The sequence below is a fragment of the Cyrtonyx montezumae genome, unplaced genomic scaffold (assembly GCF_038088225.1).
Source record: "Cyrtonyx montezumae isolate F1298 unplaced genomic scaffold, pur_monq_1.0 scaffold_25, whole genome shotgun sequence".
NCBI lineage: Eukaryota > Metazoa > Chordata > Aves > Galliformes > Odontophoridae > Cyrtonyx > Cyrtonyx montezumae.
The window spans coordinates 15,668,829-15,685,282 of record NW_027071992.1 but is presented as its reverse complement, the minus strand read 5'-3'; the positions used below and the strand labels follow the sequence as shown (position 1 = coordinate 15,685,282).

The following is a 16,454-nucleotide window of genomic DNA, read 5'->3' as shown; positions in this document are numbered from 1 at the left end:
AGCATCTTCTCCAGCCCACAACACACCCATCCTATCCCTACTCCTCACAGCCACACAGCACTAAATTCAAACTGACCAGGACACAAGCCTTTGTTATTTTAAAGTTACTGTTTTCTCTGTGTTTTGGAGATACTTGGTGGTTTTAAACTATTGTCAAAGGAACATGAAGATTTTACCCTCTTTCAGGCCTAGGCAGCACCTGCTACAATACCTCCTGTTATTGAGAGACTAAATTCAGGTGTTGGCCTTGAAAACAAGACCCTTTTTGGTTTCCTGGCATGTTTATAATTCCTCAGTTAAGAATTTCATTAATGCACACAACAACTCCAACTGAATTCTCTACAGACTCTCGAAATCAACTCAGTCCTCATTTGGCAGCAGTAGTTCCTGATCCAGCAAGTGAAAGCTTGTGAGCATAGGAAGACATTTCCTGGGAGCACCTACTTATCCCTGACAGCCTGAGTTGGAAGTACAAGGACGGACACTGATGTCAGATGCACCTAGGAGCACAGAATGAGGGCATGCACTTCCACAGCCATTGCTTTTCAGGAGCTGCAGGAAAGCACAACAGCACTGTTTGGAGCCTTTGCTTGTATCTGCCCATGGCCTGATGCAAGAGCAGCTGCAGAGCTAGGTAGCTGTGAAGCCTTCCTGGCAGAAGCTCTTCCTGAGTTTCACAGCCAATTAATGCTAAGGTGTATTTCTAGTATGAATCACTGAGAATTACCATGTTCCATCTCTATTCCCTCTTGCTGTCCTTATATCCCTTCTCACTCAGAGGACCCTTTGCAGGGTTCTGCTGCTCTGCTCTTGACCAACAGCTCAACTGAGATATTGGCCAGTCTTCTATGCCTACTCAAGACTCTTCTACTCCCTTGCTGACCCTGTTCCCTTGTACTCATTCTCCTTCACAATCCAAGCTCTCCTACACCTCTCTGTTTCTCCCTGCAGCACCTTCTGGGGATAAACTCATTCCCCTGAAGGGAACAGAGAAAGGTCTGGTATTCCTCCTGTAAGCCTCTGACCTCTTTTTTATTCAGGCCATGAGCTTAATCATCCTGAATTGCAAAGCATGTAGCTCCCTGACTTCTATGTATTTCCTGCTCTGAACATGCCTCATGCTGCATTTGCACTCCCTGGACTGGAGGATTAGCATTCTCCACTACTCTACTGAGACCAGGAGGGCAGTAGGCTCTGCCTCATGGGCTGTGCAGCTTCTAGAAGTCAGCTGCTTCTAGGTTTACACTTACTTCTTCCCAGCCCTGGCAGTGTCCTGAGCATAAAGCTAATGGAAGAAGCAATAGTACAGCTCCCTAGCTTTCCCAAATCTCAGAGAAACAGTGAGTGCAAAAGCTGAATTGTTTTCCCTCAGATACCACACATTCTTTTCATTCATTATTCATGGCTGTAAAACACAGGCAAACCCCAGGGCTGCAACAACACTCATGGAGAAAAGAATGACTTGAAGATCACAGTTCAGCCCTGTTTCAGATTGACACAAACATCTTCATGGACATCACCTCCCATCCTGCCCAAGGCTGTGAGAACAAAGGCGTCGCTCTCTCTGAAATGGAGGGGGACCTAGGGATTACTCACTGCCTGCCATTTCAAAGACAGGAAAATAAATAGATCAGCCATTTGCAAGTACAAAGGATAGCTATGAAATATTTGTGTCCCTGCCACCTCCCTTAGGCTCTGCTATGTCACTTCATCACGAGAAAGCTACTCCAACACCCACGTGAGATAAAATAAAACCATTCTCAGGCACTGGTGGCTGACACCCCATCACTGGCACCGCACGGAGGTGCCAGTGAAAACCCAGCACTGCCATATTTCAAACTGCTCCTGTCAAGCAGCCCACTGAGCTGTTTGCAATGCAGTGTTTACTGAAGTCATACTGAGCTGTTTATTGACAAACCACTATCCTCACTGCCTCCCCCAGAGATTGGCCCAGTTTCCATGAAATACCAACCATCAGATCTTTTTCAATCTCTTCATATATCTCTGACAGTTTGTCTTCCCGTCCTTCCAAGGCAGTGCTTGCTTCGTGGTGACGCTTGATCCAGTCCTGAAAGTATTCTTCATCCAAGTTCTTATAAGCCACAACGAGTGTCCTCAAACCTTCCCCAGCAAACTCCTACGAGACAGTGGTGGGGCAGAAGAGGTCAAGGAAGAACAGACTCCTTGCTCTGCTTTGCAAAGGACTCTGAAAGCAAACAGCTATTTGTGAAAACTTCTTACCTAATGTCTGCAGAGGAAAGGTAAAAAACCACACCTTAGTCTACAAACATTGGGGTATTTTTAAAAACATTTAACATGGCTGTCCACAGTCCTTGCAAAAAAAAAAATCTAAATCCTCTCCAACTTCCTGGCTTAAACCTTTACATCAACCAGGCTCTTGTTTCTCAGGATCCCATTTTTCAACATGTGGTTCAGAGTAGCAAGACCTAAATTAGACACTCTGGAATCACGGACTCACCCTTATATTTCAGAGCTGTGCCTGACACGTTCAGAGGTGGGTCTAAATGCACAGTGACAGCACAGTCATGGCATCTCAGCAAGCCCTTGTAACTCTGCTTTCTGCAGATCACAAAGCCATACACAGAACTGCAGAGGTTGGAAAGGACCTTTAGAGATCACTGAGTCCAACCCCCTACTAAAGCAGACTTCTCTTTTCTTAAATTGAAGTTATACCCCAAAACAGGACTTTCACTTTCTTTCTCCTTCCGGATTCTGAAAGTACAAGCTTGAAGTAAAGATGCATCAGGGACAGAATGACAGAATCATAGAACAGTATGATGACATCCTAGAATCATTAAAGCTGGAAAAGACAGCTTTAAGATCTTTTGTCCAACAACTCACCTATTACTAATTTGCTCACTAAACCACGTTCCTAAGAATGACATCTTCACCACCTCACTGGGCAGCCTGTTCCAGAGCCTCACTGTTCTTTTGGAGTTTTCCTAATACCCAACCTGGCGCAACCTAAAGCCATCATCTCTCATTCTATTGCTATTACCTGGGAGAAAAGGTCAACCCCCACCTCGCCACAGCCTCCTTTTAGGTATGCCACAACTGCAGCCCATCTCCCTGTGCTCTGACCTCTCCTTCATCCATCACATTCTTCCTCAGGCAGTAAGCAGAGATGTTTGTGCTATTGCTAAGCCTCCCTGGCAAAATATTCTGTTATCTTGTGCTCAGCTCCATACCAGCTGGAGTTGGCATCACAGGGCAAAGTAGATACTGGCCAGAACATTCTCTTCTCACCACACCTCACTGTACACTAACCATACAAAAATCTACAAGCCTGAGAGCTGCATTTTCTGGGCTGCCTTGCATGATGTGGGAGAATCATTAGATGGTTTGAGTTGGAAGGGACATTAAAGACCACCTAGCTCCAACCCTCCTGCCATGTGAAGGGTCATGATTCTCCACTAGATCATATTTTCACATGTTCTACCTACCCTGCCTGGCTTCTACCTCCTACTACAGAGGAATACAGTTCTTCTGAACATCATAAACTGTATTTGACATCCACGTCATGATGTCTCAGATAATGTAAAGCAGTTTAAACAGTACCTGGTGATACATGATTTAATACAAAAAAAGCCCCACAAAAACATATACATAGAAACTTGTTTGGATGCTGCTTCTGAAATATGATTTTTGCCTCAATACAAATTACATTTTCATACCTGGAGAAAAAGCAACCACCAAATGCAGAGATGCAGGGCAGAAGGAAACACTTACGTTCAGGTGTTCTGTGGTCTCCTCCTTGAGAGACTCGCAGGACGGATGAAGAAGTTCATACAGAATGGTGTCAGCCCCCTTGCAGTACAAAGTCAAGTCACCTTCTGGACTGCGCACTATGAGGAAGAGGAGAAAAATTCTACAGATCTCAGACTGAAGCTGTCAGGATTCATAGCATTTGCATCAAAACAGATGTTTTCATAGGCACACAAACTCTACGAAATGTTGGCAGAATCCCAGGAGCCAAGATGAACTTTGCTTAGAACAGAAGAGAGCGCAACTACTCTCAGCCTTAGAGGCTGAACACTGGTCTGAACAGATGATCTGTTAAGACAACATAGCCCTAAAACCTGCACTTCAGGAAGGACATCTATATTCAGAAATCAAGGACAATTTGATCTGCTGCCAGTAAAGGTTCTCATAAACCTAAAAACCCAGGAAGGAAGAAACCTACCAATAACAGACATTCGTTTGCGGACGTTGTTGAAATCAAGAATAGCCAGAAGTTTGTAGATTTTTGTTTCTCCCATTTCCACAACAGTGATGGTCTCCGGGGTGCGAGCCCGGAACACAAATCCAAAGTTTCTGGCAGCAGTGACAAGGGCTCCCTCATCAGGAGACTGGGCCTGGTACACCAAGTTACCTGCCACGCAAGGAAAGAAGGTAATATGACTTCTGCTCTGTTTTTGAGCTAAACAGATATAATAATTATTATTATTTTTGTAGCAATTAACTCGAATGATAGAATGATAGGAATATTAAGGTTGTAAAAAACCTCTGAGATCATCTAGTCCAACCACACACCTATAACCAGCGCTGCCAACTAAACAGTTTTCCTGCATACCACATCTCCACGTTTCTTGAACACGTTCCAAGATGGTACAGAATCATATAATAATTAAGGTTGGAGAACTTTGTGTGAGCTAGAGATGAGTGGGACAAGCCATCTCCTGGCTGAGGGACGCTGTGGCACCTGCAATTTCCACACTGGAGATGCAATGGTTACAGAAATCCCATCTCAACCACAGGCACACAATGGACAAAGCCACTCCACCTGCTGCCTTTGCCAGTCCTCACCTTCCTTCTTCTCTTCAGGCATCACAGTGTGACAAAGGGAGAGCAGCCGGAAGAACTTGTGTGTTGGGATATCATTCAGCTTCACAGCTTCAACCAGGCTGTGGTCATAGAAGGCAAACTTTGGGTCAGCCAGCTGGTTGTAGGAGAAATCAACCTTCTCTGTGCTCTGTAAAAATATGGACTGGTGTTACCAATATTGCATATTGCATATTGAGCCCTCGCACACATGTACACCAGTGCCTGCCCACCCTGTCCTCTTACATTTACAGAGATCTCTCTCTTGCAGAGTTGCTCACGACAGAGAATGATGAATCATGATCAGAGAATGATGAAGTGGGAGGTCTTCAAAGATACTGAGTCACAGGCACTCAAGTGCCTTTCAGAGCAGCACTTGGGCTGACAGCATGATTATCAAAATAGATTCCTCCCTGTACTGTAGCAAGTACTCCACCAGGACCCCCAACAAAGGATTCCTACAGTACAGAAACATGTGCCTTCAAAACATAGAGAAGCATCTTATGGATGTCAGTGATTGTCTGAGACATGGGCATGTGGAGGCTCAATTTAAAACAATTCAAAAAGCTGTGTTCCCCATTCTCCTAAAGCAAGAAAAAAAAATGATATGGAAAAAAGATGACAAATGAGTGATGTAAGTTCAGCCTCATGGGCCCATCCTACTCTTACTGTCTGAAAACAAGGAGCCCCCAGGCAGAGAGGAATACAGTGGAGAAACAGCTCAAAGCATGAAGTATCCTGGAGGAATGCACTGCGGAGCCTGCCCAGCATAATCCTCACTCCTGTCCCACCCTCAGTGAGCTCAGAGTTTCCAGGATGAGAGTCATCCTTCTGACCTCCACCAGCTGACATTCTGCACTTACCACAACAGCACATCCCTCCAACCTACGCTGATTTGCGCAAGAAGGTCCCAACACTGCAGCACCATGGGTGTGTGGGCAGCAGCAGCCTTTCACCCTGCAGGACACTACTGCAGTGGGTGTAGGGCAGGAGGAGATTCTGGGCTGGGAGCAGATCAGCATCCTTCCCCGAGCAAGCCAGCCCTCAGCATTTTGCTGCTTGAGGGAGGGCAAGCTGGTGGCACAGCACTCAGAGCAAAAAGCCAGTTTCAGTGGGTAGTTAGAGTTTTAAAGGGTCTGGAAATGAATCACTGGGATGAGGAGTGGGATTTTCATCACTGTTTAGCCATTTGGTACTTGGATTTCTGCACACAGTTATCAGACATTTTAGGCAGTGAAATCCAAGACAGGGGTTTGAGCCAGCAAGCAGAAGCAGGAGAAAACAAAGAAGTTGCTCCTTTTTACACCCTCCAATGTCCAGACAGTAGGGAAGTTTGACAGTGACCTTGCTATGAATATGAAATGAACTCCCTGATTCCCAGCCAGAACTTAATTCACTGCCAAGAATAACAAAATCCAACAGTGTCGAAGTTTCCAATCACTATCAATACCTAAGTGTACAGAGGAGCTGTGCACACAGTAGGATGTCACATGAAGCTGAGGGAACACTGCTGCCCATCCTGCAAGTTTTAAGTAGGCAAACTAGAAGGGAACTCAATGATGACGAGCCCCTGATGCCCTCAAGAACACACCTCAGTGTTGTTAGGACAAGGAGGAACGAGCATGAGCTAAGGTAGGTGGAATATGTCCACAGACACTTCTGCAGACAGGTTCACAGAAAGCACAGGTTCTGATAGCTCTTGAGCACTTACCTCACTGATTTCTATCCGTTGCCCAGACTTATCATACACATCACCTGCAAGCAAGAAAGACTGAGCTTATCCCATAAACTCCAGATAACTGCAATGATGGAAGTGTTCTGAAGCCAGTGCCAAATTTAACAGTTTTAATAAACATATGAGATGTGGAGTGGAGACTGGTGATTTGTACTGATCAGATCCATGACAAAATCCAGAGACTGACGTGCTTAAAACTGAAAGCAGTTATCACAAAGTTGTCTACAATTTGGGTAAGTACTGACTTCTGCTTAGAAGTGACTGTTAAGACGGTGCTTTCAGGACTTCTCTTGTGTCTTTCCTTTGGAATGTGAGACAAAATCCAACTCTTGGGTCATATCTTGCAGCAGTCCCTAGACAACTGAAGAGCAGTTGCCAAAGCCCCCTTTTCCCATGTGCAGACAGTATTTTTGCTGAACTGACAATCTAGTCAGAGAAATGAATAACATCTCCTTTCTAGGGAAAGGAATTTCACTACTGAAACTTCTGTCTGGACACAAACATCTAGGAAGCTGTGGACTGTCCCCAGGCCAGCCAGATTCAATACTTTTTTAAAAAGGACTGAAACACAGAAAATTACATATTTGTCAGATCCAAGCTCAACTGTGACTACAGTCAATTCAAGGTACTGGTACTGCCTCACAAAAGCCCTGAAGTTGTAGAAATAAACTCAGAAGCCATCTCTCCTGAGAACTGCACAGCAGTTGATCCCACTGGGAACTGTAATCAAAAGACATCTTCTCCTCAGTGGCAAACCTAAGCCTATAGAGTATCCTCCCTGGCAGCGGAACCAGTGCATCCTTTATTCTGGCACAGCTTCTCAAAGTGCTCCGAGTGTAAAATCCAAAATATACTGGAAAAACAGCTAAGTATTTGGGGGAGGGGAAGGGATAGACTGCATTCTTTCCACCTATTTCCCATTCATTTCTTGAACACAAAGCTCTACAAAAGGACATACAAATCAGCAGTCAGAATATTTTCAAACTGCAGCACTAACACTGGGTAGTACATAGAAGCACTCTTACTGATGTTGTGTCATCCAAATATACGCCAAGCAAGATTTATAGGAAGAAGTTACTCCTTCATTTAGGTCAACAGATAGCACTGAGAGAAACCACAAGCCTTTTGGCACACTAATTCAATCAGTAGGTCTGTACAGGCAACACAACCATCAATCTACAAATAAGATGTGACTAATTTCTCTGAGGGAGTCTAATGTTGTTAATCAATTAGTCAGTATGTGAATTTCTAGAACCTCTTGAGCTGGATGAAGAAAACTGCCTGTGGCTATACCACGAAGAAGCCTGTTAAGTCAATAACTGTTGTCATCTAATGGCACTAACAACTATTGTTTCCAATAAACAAGTTAGGACTGCAGATGAATGGCCATGCCATTGACAGCCAGTAAGCTGGATGAAGGGTAAGCTGCTTGAATAGAATGCGTAAAACCACTGCTCGTGATGCTGGATGTGAAAGATAACACTGTGAGTAGCTGACAATTATACCACCATGAGGAATAGTTGATTTCACAAGTGGGTAAGAGTATGTGAGAAACAGCTGGACTCCACATACAATTGGAAGAGAGGACTGGGTGCCTTTCAGGAAATAAGAGTTTTACAAAGTTAGCAAGACTTGGGTAATCATATCAATAACACCACAAAGGGCTGAGATCATATATTCATATATCAGAAAATATATACCTATTTGTGTATAGATGTAGTAAAACTGGGATCAATGAATAAACAAAGTAATAAGGTGCAAGTTCTTTAGCTGAGTGGAGAAACGGGAAGGAAAAAGGAAGTTAAGGGATGGCAAAAGGGGGAAGCAAGAGAAACAATGGACTTGAAAATCATATTAAGATACGCAAATAATGTAATATCTGGGCTGTCATCATATATCTGACAGGTAGTCCTGCACATGACCGTTAGAGCTTCTTACAAAACACTCTCTTCTGGATGTGATATTTAGTCTCTACTGACTGAAACCCAAAGAATAAGACAATGGGTAACATACCATAGGATTTGCCATTGATGGAGCACTTGTTGAAACACATGATGTTCTGAGTGAGGGTTCCTGTTTTGTCCGAGAAGATGTACTTGATCTGTCCCAGCTCTTCATTGAGTGTAGTTGTGCGGGCCTGAGCTGGTGTGTCATTCAGTGGGTAATACATCTTACGGTCCCAGTCAATGTAGAAACTGTTACCCAAGCGTATAATCTCTACACTAGTAAAACAGAAAGAAAAGGCAATGGAATATTCATTAATTTAAAGGACAAGACATTTATCTTCAGCACTACCACTAACATTTGTGTTTAGAGGACACCTTTGAAGGTAATGACAGGGCATACTCATCAAGTTGTCTTTAAGTGGAACTTAGTGAGCAATACTAAAGCAAGTCCCACTGAAACAATGCGATGGGCTTGTAGTGGGTTCTTTTCCCTTACATATCAAATAACTTCTTATAAATATATTTGAGATGTTTCAGCCATACGTAAGAAAATTTGAAACTGCTATTTTCTTTCAGCCTATAAAACAAGCCACAAGAATTCACTCTCACTCAGACTAGAGCAGCTCATCATCAGCCCTGCTGCGAGTGGAGTGAGTGGCAACTGTGTATGGAGCACAGATATGTCAGAGGCAGCAGCAATGGAGTGTTTCATTTGGTGTAGTTTAGGGAACGTGTTCAGAGGGACTCTGGGCTGAGCTGCACTGCAGTGCCTGGAGATGCCAAACAACTACAAACAACTCAAACCACTAAAACAAGTGAGTTATTGTGTAACTCAATATAAATATGGAGTAGTATCCATTCACAGACAACATGAATTTCCACTTTGCTGCTGGTGTGACACACTGGGCAGGAATGGGATGAATTCCTTGCACTTACTAACACAAAAGAGAGTCTAAGAATGCAACTTCCAGCCCCTTAGCTCTGAGTGTAACTCCTCACGCACCCGGAAGCTCCATGGAAAGGGCAGTGCCAGTAGCTATGAGCTGTCCTTGCAGTTCAGCAACACAAACTTTTCAAAAATGTGCGAATTACACAGCAACAGTTCATCCAGTAGCCAGAAGCATTTCTCCCCAACAGATCAGGCACAATGATAAACCATACCAGCTTAGGCAACCTACAGTGCCACCTCAAGGCTTTGTGTGTAACACATCTACCCTTCTACCCTGCTTGCCTGTCTGCAATAACCAACACACCACTGAAACGATAGTATTGACTATCCACTCAGCACCAAGCATTACAGATCTTCAACTCCAACTTACCTGGTAACCCACACCATACATGAGCCTTGAAGCCACCTTTTTTCAGTGGGCAATGCAAATGGGAGAGAGCATCGTGCTTCCAGTAGTAGCAGTCTCACTCCCACAGCATCCTACACTTACACCTCTTCTTTAAATGAAGAATAAAAGGTCTTACTGAAGAAGACTATGTGTTTTTAACCCCCTATCTTTTTAAAACCATGTGAAACCTGTTCTGACTAGTCAAGAAAGTGGGGACTATGACATGTCTTCACTAGATGGCAACGGTGTAGAGAGCTGGCCCTGGTTGTGTGGGATCACCCACACTGGGGTTGCATTCATGTCATCACAGAATCACAGAATGGCTCGAGTTGCAAGGGACCTCAAAATCATCTAGTTCCAAGCTCCTTCCAGCCAAAAGCTTCCCTAAAATGAAAGATGAAAGGAGGTTCTGGCACATACCTGACGTAGAGTGAAATTGGCACCACTGTGTTTAGAATGATCACATATGACCAGAACATGAGGAAGGCAGAGAGGGGGGCAGAGGTGACACTTTCTGCCCAAGGCAGGTAGACTTGGAAATTGTAGCCCTTATCAGATTCCCAGATACCATTGCCAATGGCTAGGATAAGGCACATCAGTGCTAAAAACGCAAAGATCTGGGAAAAAAAAAAAAGATACAGCATGTTAGAAACAAGGAATTCATCACATACTGTTTAATTTTAAGACTGTAATGAAAAGGAGTTGGATAGTCTGCATAAAGGTACAGGTTTTTAGGGGTGAAGGGGGAAAACAGGCAAAAATATGACTCTATCTCAGAGAGACAACTACGTAATGCAGAGTCTCTGGCTATTTGGAGTCACAAGACTTCAGACAAATGGGAATATAAGTCCCAAGTAAAGAACTATAAGAGGGTGCCCATTGGCAGCTTGTTGCAGAGCATCAAATCTCACTAGAGGTGCACTGAGCTGCTGCTCCCCAAATGTCTGGCTGCATGCTTGGGAGTAAAACTCACCTAAGGACTTCTTCTGGCTGTCTGCCAGATTTATCATAGTTTTCCTCACAATTTATGAAGAATTAATAAGGATAATATGTGATGCAGGAAATCCATTGCTGGCAAGTAGGAACTCAGCACTGGATACCCTTCTTATGGTTAAAAGAGTCACTGACTCAGAACTAATTGTTGCCTCGGCACCTACCATTGCAATCTGATTACACCCCCTTTGAGCAAATGAAGAACAATGTTAGACACTGAGGTGTAGCTGTGGACTTAGAGAAACCTATTTCATGAAGCCCGAAGTAACTGGGGGAACAGCAATAGGGAAGAAAGTACAGATAAATCCCAAGAAAACAGTAAACACACAAACACAGATATGGAAAAGGCAGACATACTCAACAGGCATTCCTCCACTAATGATAGAGGAACAAAGAAGGAGGTATCTATCCCATATGATGTAACAGATGGAAAAGACAGTTCACCTGCTGTGACAAGGAACAATATATGGCTCTATCTGCTAATAACAAGAGTTTTCAAATCAGTGGATCCAGGTAACTGAAAGCCAAAAACTTGAAGGGGCTCAATGAGTAGTTATCTTAACGAGTCAAATTAATTTTTAACAGTGCTTTGAAAGCTGCAAGGCTCCACCATACTGAAATTATGTAAGATAATTACAATATTTCAAAGGCTGAAACAGTGACTGTGGGAAACAGAAGCTAGCATGACATCTTTCCTGGATAAATGACACTTATAGCAATTCTATTGACAGTGAATTCTCCACATCTTTGCTTAAAACATCCACCATCCTAACATGAGTGTGAAGATACAGAATCAACAGACAGCACAACTGAACAATTAAAAACCATTTCTTGCACATATGGTCATTAGGGATCATCCCTAATGACCATATGTGCAAGAAATGGTTTTTAATACACTGGGACACTAGTGCAAGAAATGTTTTTTAATACACTGGGACACTATTAAGGCCAACCAGTAGTAAGCATACTACAGGAGTCATCAACTTATTCTGAAACAGTTTTTGAGGTACAAATAAGAAACAGTGTGGGGAAGGCAGATGTTTACATTGCTGAAGTAGTCTACGAGGGGAGGAACGATACTTTTATGGAACGATTTGAGTCACTTGGTTAGAAGTTCATGTCCAATCAACTGAGATTCAATACCAACAAGATACTACAGGGTGATTTAAATTAATAAAAGTGTTGTATTGGATTCAGAAGGCACATCTGTTTCCCACAACATTAGCAGGTTTTCTGTTTAGCTGTGGGAAGCCCAGTAAATTCCTCCACTGGGGAAATGGAGACAATACTGCTTGCTAGTAAGGAATGTGGTGTTTTTAAACCTCTGTGACCAGCGCTAAAAACAGACTTTATTTTGAGCTGTTGCAATAACAGTGATCTAAGGGTTTGTGAGAGGCGTGACTCAGGAATGGGTAATGTCCTTCATTAAACCAGTAGATGGAGAAATCAGACAAGCCCATCCATTTTCATATGTATTATTGCTCAAGTAAGAAGTATGACTTCTCACTGCAGACCTTGTCCATTATAAAATAATTAGAAAAGCCAACTGGCTCTTTTATACCTTGAATAACTGATTCCTCACTGCATCACAGGTTAAAAATTGTCAGTTTGTAAAATATCATAAATCCACCCTGGAAATTCAGTGTATGATTAAGCAGCATACAGACATGTGGGGCAAGACAGCTGGACTCTGCCCTATCACAGCAGCTCTTGTCTGCTACTGCACTTCCCTTTTGTACATTTTGTTTCACATATTCTGTTGTCCCTCACAGCCCAGATTCTGTACAGTTCCCAGTTACAGAAAGACCACTGACATGTTGTCTACTTTGAGACAAATATGAAAGATCAGAAGTGGCCCCAAAGATTAATTTCTCTATAGAGAAACAACTGTGGACAGAGTGTTGTCATTATTACCACTGCCCTGGGAAAGACGGAAGATAGTAAACTTATAGGCTGAAGGCTTCCCACCATGAGCAGCCAATGCTTTTTGGTTCTGCCTATGCAGTGCCTGTAATGAATCCTCTACAGGATTGAGTAGGATCTGTGAAGGGAGGAGCTGACTTGTGACAGACATTTCCTGACAGAAGTGAATTAGAACAGTCTCTGTTTCTTTGTTGGCACTTTGAGTTTTGCTCTGTGATTGGAAGCAGTAAGGTGCTTTGTGATGAAGATGACAGCTGTATTTCTCTGAAAGTGTGCCTCCTCAAACCTGTAAAAAAGCAAGTTTTTTGGAGGGAAAACACAGTCCTGGTACTGACAATACAGTATCCCCTACTGAATGAGCAACATTCACATCTCTTTGAGATCCCGAAAAATGTTCCCCTCTTGCTGGTTTCTGCCCTGTACTGCCAAAGAGCCTAGCAGAGAGGAAAGCTCCCAAACATGAACAAACTGTGATGGTTTCCATCTGGAAAGGTTCACTCCCAATTAACCCCTGCAGGGACAGACCAGGGCAGCAGTGAACCATAACTCCTTTGTCACATCCTGCCAAAAAAACCCTCATTTGTCCCTGGAAGTTTTACGAGCAATTAAACACAAAATAGCTTTGCCAGTGTTAACATGGAGCAAGTTTCATTAAGCTTAAAATGAGCTATTTACCTCAAGCTGTGGCTGCTCTGTACTTCCAAACTCAGGAGTGCAATACACTGCCCCTTTTTATGACTGCAGTTTGTGCCCTTTGGCCACCTGGAGAGCTGGAAGGACCTGATGCCACATCACCTTCAGTGTGCTGAGAGCTGGCTGCTTGGGTCAGGGTAGAGCTGTATTCAGACACCAAAATGCTAGGTGCCTTAAAAGTGCATAAAGGAGAAAAACACACGCTTGGCTCCACTAGTGCCTGAAAACCCAGGCAGAGGATGATGCAATCCACTGCAAGTTGCTCTTTTTTTTTTTTTTTTTTAATGGAGCCAGGAGGTAAATTAATCTTGCTTGCATTCACAAAGAGAGGCCAAACAAGCTGAAAGATGTGGGTGGGACCCTTTGCTTGTGAAAGATTTGGCAAACCTTCATCGAACACTAAATTTTGAGTTCTCTATTCAGACTTCCTCCACTTGCCTACAATTCTAACCCACATTCCCTGCTCCTTTCCATCAACAGCAGAACAGAGCTCCTTCAAAAATGTGTGCTTTTTTTTTTAGAAAACAGCAAAATTCTCTATGTCAGATGCCCAAATCTTGCTTGGCTTTTCCTATCCCCTTATGCATAACAGAAGAAAACAGAGAGGAAAGCAAGGTAAGGATGATAGGTGAGAATATCATTTGATAGCAATTGGTAGAGTGTTATTAAAGTCAACGGAACATCTTCACTGTTCAGTAAACAAGGGCCCCAGAGTCTCAAAGATGATCCCTGAACAGCTTTCTGAGCTGTGGCATTGCTTTACAGCAAATATGCGCATGTAGATATTCAAGACAATACTTTGCAGAGCCAGCAGTCAGTCTTATGTCCAAAGGAAAATGGCTTTTCTTCCAGCAACACTGAGTGCAGTGACATCAGAATGCAAGCCTGTGAAGATTGGTGGTAACAAGGGTGGTCCCTTCCCTGAGCTGCTTTGAAAGCAAGTAGTAAAATACTGGGAGAGGCTGCAGAACAATCACTGTCTCTGTCTGGTACTGTTTCCTGTTTGTTGAAAACACTGACAAACTTAAATCTCAGCTTAGGGCTGTTTTAATCGTGTGTATAGAGCACCTGCTTTGTAAGACCAGTGCTTTCAGATTTGCCAGCAGCTAAGAATACCACTTCCTTGATATTAACAAGACCATGTCTCACTTTTCACCTTAATGGGATAATGCAAAAGTTGGAATCATGTAAATCAACAAACTCAGTTACCAAGTGCAGTGCATATACCACCAAAGATGCCAAGAAATCAGAAAGAAGAGGGAGAAAGGCTAATATTTATGTAAATAAAAAATGACAATAATTATAGGGAAAAAAAAGTCATTTGCAGGCTTCAAAGTAATTGTTACCAAAAAAATGTAGGGGAAGGGAGGGCAAAGCACATGAAAAATTCAGAAGAAATGTCCTTTAACACTGACAACATAAAGGCTTTGCAAGATGTGCTGTCAGAGGCACTGTTAGGAACTAAGTCTGCTGACACATTTCTACAGAATTCTTCTTTGTATCACTAATCACTTCTCATATGCACTTGAGTATGGGGACAAAAAAGTGTGGGGCATGTGGAAATGATGAACTCATTTGAAGGAATGGCGCTGAATTAATCAGCCTTACCATCAGCACAAGGACATTCATGAGCCGATCGATGCTCGTCCTTTTGAAAGTTGTTTTTCCACTGTTCTGCATCAGTTTGGTGTCTGGCCCTGGAGATGAAACACATTGATGAATTTCAGAAATATCACCCTGACAGTCCTAAAGCTGTCTCCTTCTATGCTCTGCAGCACAAACACCCCTTGCAGCTTTCTTGAAGGCAGGTACAGGGGGAAAATTCAGTCAGAAGAAGGTTAAGTCACTTGCATTAGGTCATAAGCAGGAGACATGTAAAGCCATTAATTCTGGATTTTGATCTCATTCTCCTCTTTCAACAGCCCATCTTCCCTTTCGGGTTTAACTACTTTTCACAGAATACCTGATGCTGCTCTGTTATTACTGGCATATCATACATGTCTCCTAAGTCTACAGCACTACAGAAACAACTGAAAGTCTATGCCTGTAACAAGCATAGGTCTAACAATCTACAAAAATACCATTAATGGTCCTGACATCCCATTATGGCTTGATAATATATTAAAATGATGCTCAATTTTTAATCACATATATTTAAAAGCAGAAAATTTTGAACAAGCTTGTTGAATTACAGCTTCCAGTGGCCTGAAGTAGGTCAATAATGGCAGATTTCAGTTAGATGTAATTCCTAAACAAATTTAATGTTTAAATTCTTTCTTACTGAGAGATCAAGATTTCTCTCATGCACTTTGCTGCATTAATTTCAGAAATAAAACACCAATTCCACTCATAAAAGCATTTCATTAAGCTGGAATTGGATGTTGTAATGTAACACTTGCAAATCAGTTTTCTCTTGTAGATCACTACAAAAATATCGTATTAAAATCCCCAACAGTATTCAAAATGCCTAGCCTAGGGTTAAACCAAAGGATCACATGTATTGCTTTGCCTTTATTCTTTTACCTGATTGAAACATATCTCCAATGAGCAAAGTACTTTTTTCCTTTCTCCTTGCTAGGTATGATTTGCTCCCTTACAAATGCTGCTGCACTCTGGAATTCACTTGTCAGTTTTCCCACCTACCAGCATAAATAACAAGACCAAAGCACCACTCTGTGTTCCTAATAGTACAGCCTCTCAGCAACATCTTCTCATTATCCAGGGCATACTTCTCTCCTCGAAGAGCAAGAGTTCCTGTGAATTTATCCAGCTTGTTGTTAGGTGCCTCACATTTGACTTCACCTGTTATAAAAATAAATCAAACAAACAAACAAACAAAAAAACAAGAAAATGTTAGGAATCTTTGTGGCCTAGAAGTATGCTGATGAGTACTGTATTCTCAGCTGTTTCCAGGCAGGAAATATTTCACACTGTAGTTACTGTCCACTGCTGACCCCATCATACCTATCCTTCCTCCTACAAATA

General features: G+C 42.7%; 1 protein-coding gene across 2 annotated transcripts in view; it reads right to left on the bottom strand.

The window, feature by feature from the left end:
* The window catches only part of LOC136050883 (phospholipid-transporting ATPase ID-like), a 79,517-nt gene that overhangs the window by 15,716 nt on the left and 47,347 nt on the right, over positions 1–16,454 (bottom strand). For both annotated transcript variants that reach the window (XM_065740063.1, XM_065740062.1), the window contains exons 10-18: positions 16,113–16,271; positions 15,078–15,166; positions 10,281–10,477; positions 8,591–8,799; positions 6,554–6,597; positions 4,828–4,993; positions 4,205–4,393; positions 3,751–3,866; positions 1,973–2,137 (exon numbers count right to left, since the gene is read on the bottom strand). In XM_065740063.1, coding sequence (XP_065596135.1) covers positions 1,973–2,137; positions 3,751–3,866; positions 4,205–4,393; positions 4,828–4,993; positions 6,554–6,597; positions 8,591–8,799; positions 10,281–10,477; positions 15,078–15,166; positions 16,113–16,271 — 1,334 coding nt within the window. The remainder of the gene's footprint in view (positions 1–1,972; positions 2,138–3,750; positions 3,867–4,204; positions 4,394–4,827; positions 4,994–6,553; positions 6,598–8,590; positions 8,800–10,280; positions 10,478–15,077; positions 15,167–16,112; positions 16,272–16,454) is intronic.